At 36.1% G+C, this 4,348-nt stretch overlaps 1 protein-coding gene across 1 annotated transcript; it reads left to right on the top strand.

Annotated features, from left to right (window-relative positions):
• Window positions 1-4,037, top strand: LOC123918675 (serine/threonine-protein kinase BRI1-like 1). Its single transcript, XM_045970793.1, has one exon. It carries the CDS (start codon window positions 159-161, stop codon window positions 3,822-3,824), a length of 3,666 nt encoding a protein of 1,221 aa, XP_045826749.1. The 5' UTR covers window positions 1-158; the 3' UTR covers window positions 3,825-4,037.
• The last annotated feature ends 311 nt before the right edge of the window (window positions 4,038-4,348 follow it).

Raw genomic sequence — 4,348 nt, 5'->3', positions numbered from 1 at the left:
ATGAGACACCCACACGGACACACAAGATAAGACAAAAAAAGTAGCATAAAGTAAAGTAATTATTAATTACTTAATTATTTTATTTTCCTTCATTATTTTGATGAAACAAAAAACAAAAGAAACAAAGAAAGAATCAAAACTCAGAAGAAGTGTTAGAAATGAAAAAAAGAGAAGAAATCAAACCAATTCAAACACCATCAACAAAAATGTCATGTAAATTTTCACCAACAAGAACAACAAGTGTTATTGTTCTTCATATGTTTGTTTCATTCATAACACTAACCTTAACAACATCAACAACAACAACAACAACAACCTTTGATTCAACAACGTTGTTGTTAAACAATTTCAAACACTCAAACATAATTTCTGATCCAAAAAACTTCCTTTCAAATTGGTCACTTTCTTCTTCCCCTTGTTTATGGCAAGGTATCACTTGTTCACTTTCCGGCCAAATCACCACCGTTAACCTCACCGGAGCTTCACTTTCTGGTAAAAGTTTCAATCTTTTCACCTTCACTTCAATACCCACTTTACAAAACCTTCTCTTACATGGAAATTCCTTCACTTCTTTCAACCTCTCTGTTTCAAAACCTTGTTCTCTTGTCACACTTGATCTTTCTTCCACCAATTTCTCAGGAATTTTCCCTTTTGAAAATTTTGTTACTTGTTATAGTCTTAGTTACCTCAATTTGTCTAGAAATTTGATAACTTCAACAAATAATAATTTTTTAGGGTTTGGTTCTTCTTTGATTCAACTTGATATGTCTAGAAACATGTTTTCTGATGTTGATTTTGTTGTTGAAGTTGTTACAAAGTTTGAAAGTTTGGTTTTTGTTAATTTTTCTGACAACAAAATCCATAGTCAAATCAGTGATTCACTTGTTCCTTCTGTGAATTTGTCAACTTTGGATTTGTCTCATAATTTGTTGTTTGGAAAATTACCCTCTAAAATTGTTGGTGATAGTGTTAAAATTTTGGATCTTTCAAGCAACAATTTTTCATTAGGGTTTTCTGAGTTTGATTTTGGGGATTGTAAGAAACTTGTTTGGTTGAATTTATCTCACAATGTGATATCCGATTTTGAGTTTCCACAAAGTTTGAGAAATTGTCAAGTGTTGGAAAGTTTGGATCTTTCTCAAAATCAATTTAAGATGAAGATTCCTGGTGTTGTTCTTGGTGAGTTGAAGAATTTGAAGGAACTTTATTTAGGGAATAATCTATTTTATGGAGAAATATCTAAGGAGCTTGGAAGTGTTTGTGAGAGTTTGGAAATTCTTGATCTTTCTATGAATAAGCTTTCTGGTGAGTTTCCTTTGGTTTTTGAAAAATGTTCATCTTTGACGAGTCTTAACCTAGCTAAGAATTTTCTATATGGTAATTTCCTTGAAAATGTTGTTAGCAAACTCTCTAGTCTTAGATATCTCTATGTGTCATTCAACAACATAACCGGAAATGTTCCTTGGTCGATTGTTGCAAATTGTACACAGCTTAAAGTTCTTGACCTAAGTTCGAATGGTTTCACCGGCGATGTTCCTTCGATGTTTTGTCCTTCGAAATTGGAGAAGTTGCTTCTAGCTGGTAATCACCTTTCAGGGAATGTTCCCGCAAAACTCGGTGAATGCAAGAGTTTGAGAACAATTGATTTTAGCTTTAATAATTTGAGTGGTTCAATACCTAAGGAAGTTTGGTTTTTGCCTAATCTTTCTGACTTGATTATGTGGGCGAATAGTCTCTCCGGCGAGATTCCTGAAGGAATTTGTGTCAATGGAGGAAACCTCGAAGCATTGATTCTGAACAACAATTTCATTTCTGGTTCAATTCCTAAGTCTATTGCAAATTGTACTAACATGATTTGGGTTTCGCTTGCTAGTAACCGTATTACCGGAGAAATACCTGCTGGTATTGGGAATCTGAACGAACTTGCTATTCTGCAATTAGGTAACAATTCTCTGGTTGGAAAGATTCCTCCCGACATTGGAATGTGCAAGAGACTAATATGGCTGGATTTGACTAGCAATAACCTCACCGGTTCTATTCCGTCCCAGCTTGCGAATCAAGCTGGATTGGTTATTCCGGGGAGTGTTTCGGGTAAGCAGTTTGCATTTGTGAGAAATGAAGGTGGTACTAATTGTAGAGGCGCCGGAGGACTTGTTGAGTTTGAAGATATAAGGGCTGAGAGGCTTGAAAGTTTTCCTATGGTTCATTCTTGTCCATTAACAAGAATATATTCTGGTTATACAGTTTATACTTTTACCAACAATGGAAGCATGATTTTCCTTGATCTTTCTTACAATTTCTTGTCGGGGGCTATTCCAGAAAATTTTGGCGCAATGTCCTATTTGCAGGTCTTAAATCTAGGACACAATATGCTCAATGGAAAAATTCCAGAACGTTTTGGTGATTTAAAAGCTCTAGGAGTGCTCGATATATCTCATAATAGCCTTCAAGGATTCATCCCTGGATCATTACAATCTCTATCATTTCTCAGTGACTTTGATGTGTCGAATAATAACCTTAGTGGATCAATTCCTTCTGGTGGTCAGCTAACAACTTTCCCGGCGTCTAGATACGAAAACAACTCGAACCTTTGTGGTGTTCCCTTACTGAAGAAATGCGGCAGTTCAAATCACTCGGTAACTTTGCGTACTTCGAAGAAGAAGCAACCTATTGCAGTTTTGATTGTCATTTCGCTCCTTTTCTTCCTCTTGTTTGTTGTTGTGGTTTTATTGGCTTCATATCGAGTTCAAAAGGCTCGGAAGAAGGATGAATTGAGGGAAAAGTATGTAGAAAGTCTTCCAACATCTGGTACCAGTAGTTGGAAGCTTTCAACCTTTCCTGAACCTCTGAGCATCAACGTCGCTACGTTTGAGAAGCCTTTGCGCAAGTTGACGTTCGCACATCTTCTCGAAGCTACCAACGGTTTCAGCTCAGAAAGTTTGATAGGTTCAGGAGGTTTTGGGGAAGTGTATAAGGCTAAGATGAAAGACGGAAGTGTTGTTGCTATCAAGAAACTCATTCGTGTCACAGGTCAGGGAGACAGAGAGTTCATAGCCGAAATGGAAACGATCGGGAAGATTAAGCACAGGAACCTTGTTCCACTACTTGGTTACTGTAAAGTTGGAGATGAAAGGCTACTTGTGTATGAGTACATGAAATATGGAAGTTTAGAAACTGTTCTACATGAGAGGAACAAAAGTACAAAGCTTGCTTGGGAAACAAGAAAGAAGATAGCACTAGGATCAGCAAGAGGTCTTGCATTTCTTCATCACAGTTGCATACCTCATATTATACATAGAGACATGAAGTCAAGCAATATTCTTCTCGACGAAAATTTTGAGGCTAGAGTTTCGGATTTCGGTATGGCGAGATTGGTTAATGCTCTTGACACTCATCTCACAGTTAGCACACTTGCAGGAACACCAGGTTATGTACCACCTGAATACTATCAAAGTTTTCGATGCACAGCAAAAGGTGATGTTTATAGTTACGGTGTCATACTGTTAGAACTTCTATCAGGGAAGAGACCGATCGATTCTTCCGAGTTCGGAGATGATAACAATCTTGTTGGATGGTCTAAGAAGCTTTATAGAGAAAGAAGAATTATTGAAATACTTGATCCTGATTTGGTTACGCAAACATCCAGTGAAGGTGAACTTTTTCAATATTTGAGAATTGCTTTTGAATGTTTAGAGGAAAGACCGTATCGGCGTCCGACGATGATACAAGTGATGGCGATGTTTAAAGAGCTTCAAGCTGATACAGATAATGATAGTGTTGTTGATGGTTTCTCTATGAAAGACAATGTTATTGATGAAACATGAGAAAAAAGGTTCTGTGTTGTTGAACTGATTTTACAACAATTCTGGTTACATTTTTTTTCTTTCTTTTTGTACATATGATATTTTGTTGAGGTTATAGACAGAATTCAGTTACTTGAAATTGGAGACATTTTTGAGCCTATGAAATTTTGTCACTACATAGTGAACCTTATTTTTGCTGATACTGTCTTCAGTATAACTTGTTTTCCATTTTCATTGGATTTCTGTTACTAAATATCACAGTTTTGGTCACATGTGTTTTGGTTCATAATCAATCCTTAAAAAACTTCTGTGCTTTTGAGTTAGAAATAGGAATGACAATGGATATCCAGAAACAATATCATTTTCTATTCGTCCCGTTCGATAAAAATTATGTGTTCGTCTCATTCTCATATTCATGTGGATATCCGGTAAAAGGTTAAATCATGTGGGTATCCAGTAAAAGGCTATTTAACGGGTTTTGAGTTATCCGTTATATCACGAACAAAATTACTAATCAAATACTGTATAAATTAGGCCATGATTTT

This window comes from Trifolium pratense, linkage group LG3 (assembly GCF_020283565.1).
Source record: "Trifolium pratense cultivar HEN17-A07 linkage group LG3, ARS_RC_1.1, whole genome shotgun sequence".
In the NCBI taxonomy this organism is placed as follows: Eukaryota; Viridiplantae; Streptophyta; class Magnoliopsida; order Fabales; family Fabaceae; genus Trifolium; species Trifolium pratense.
Note: the sequence above shows the minus strand (reverse complement) of the source record. Positions and strands in the feature narration are given on the sequence as shown.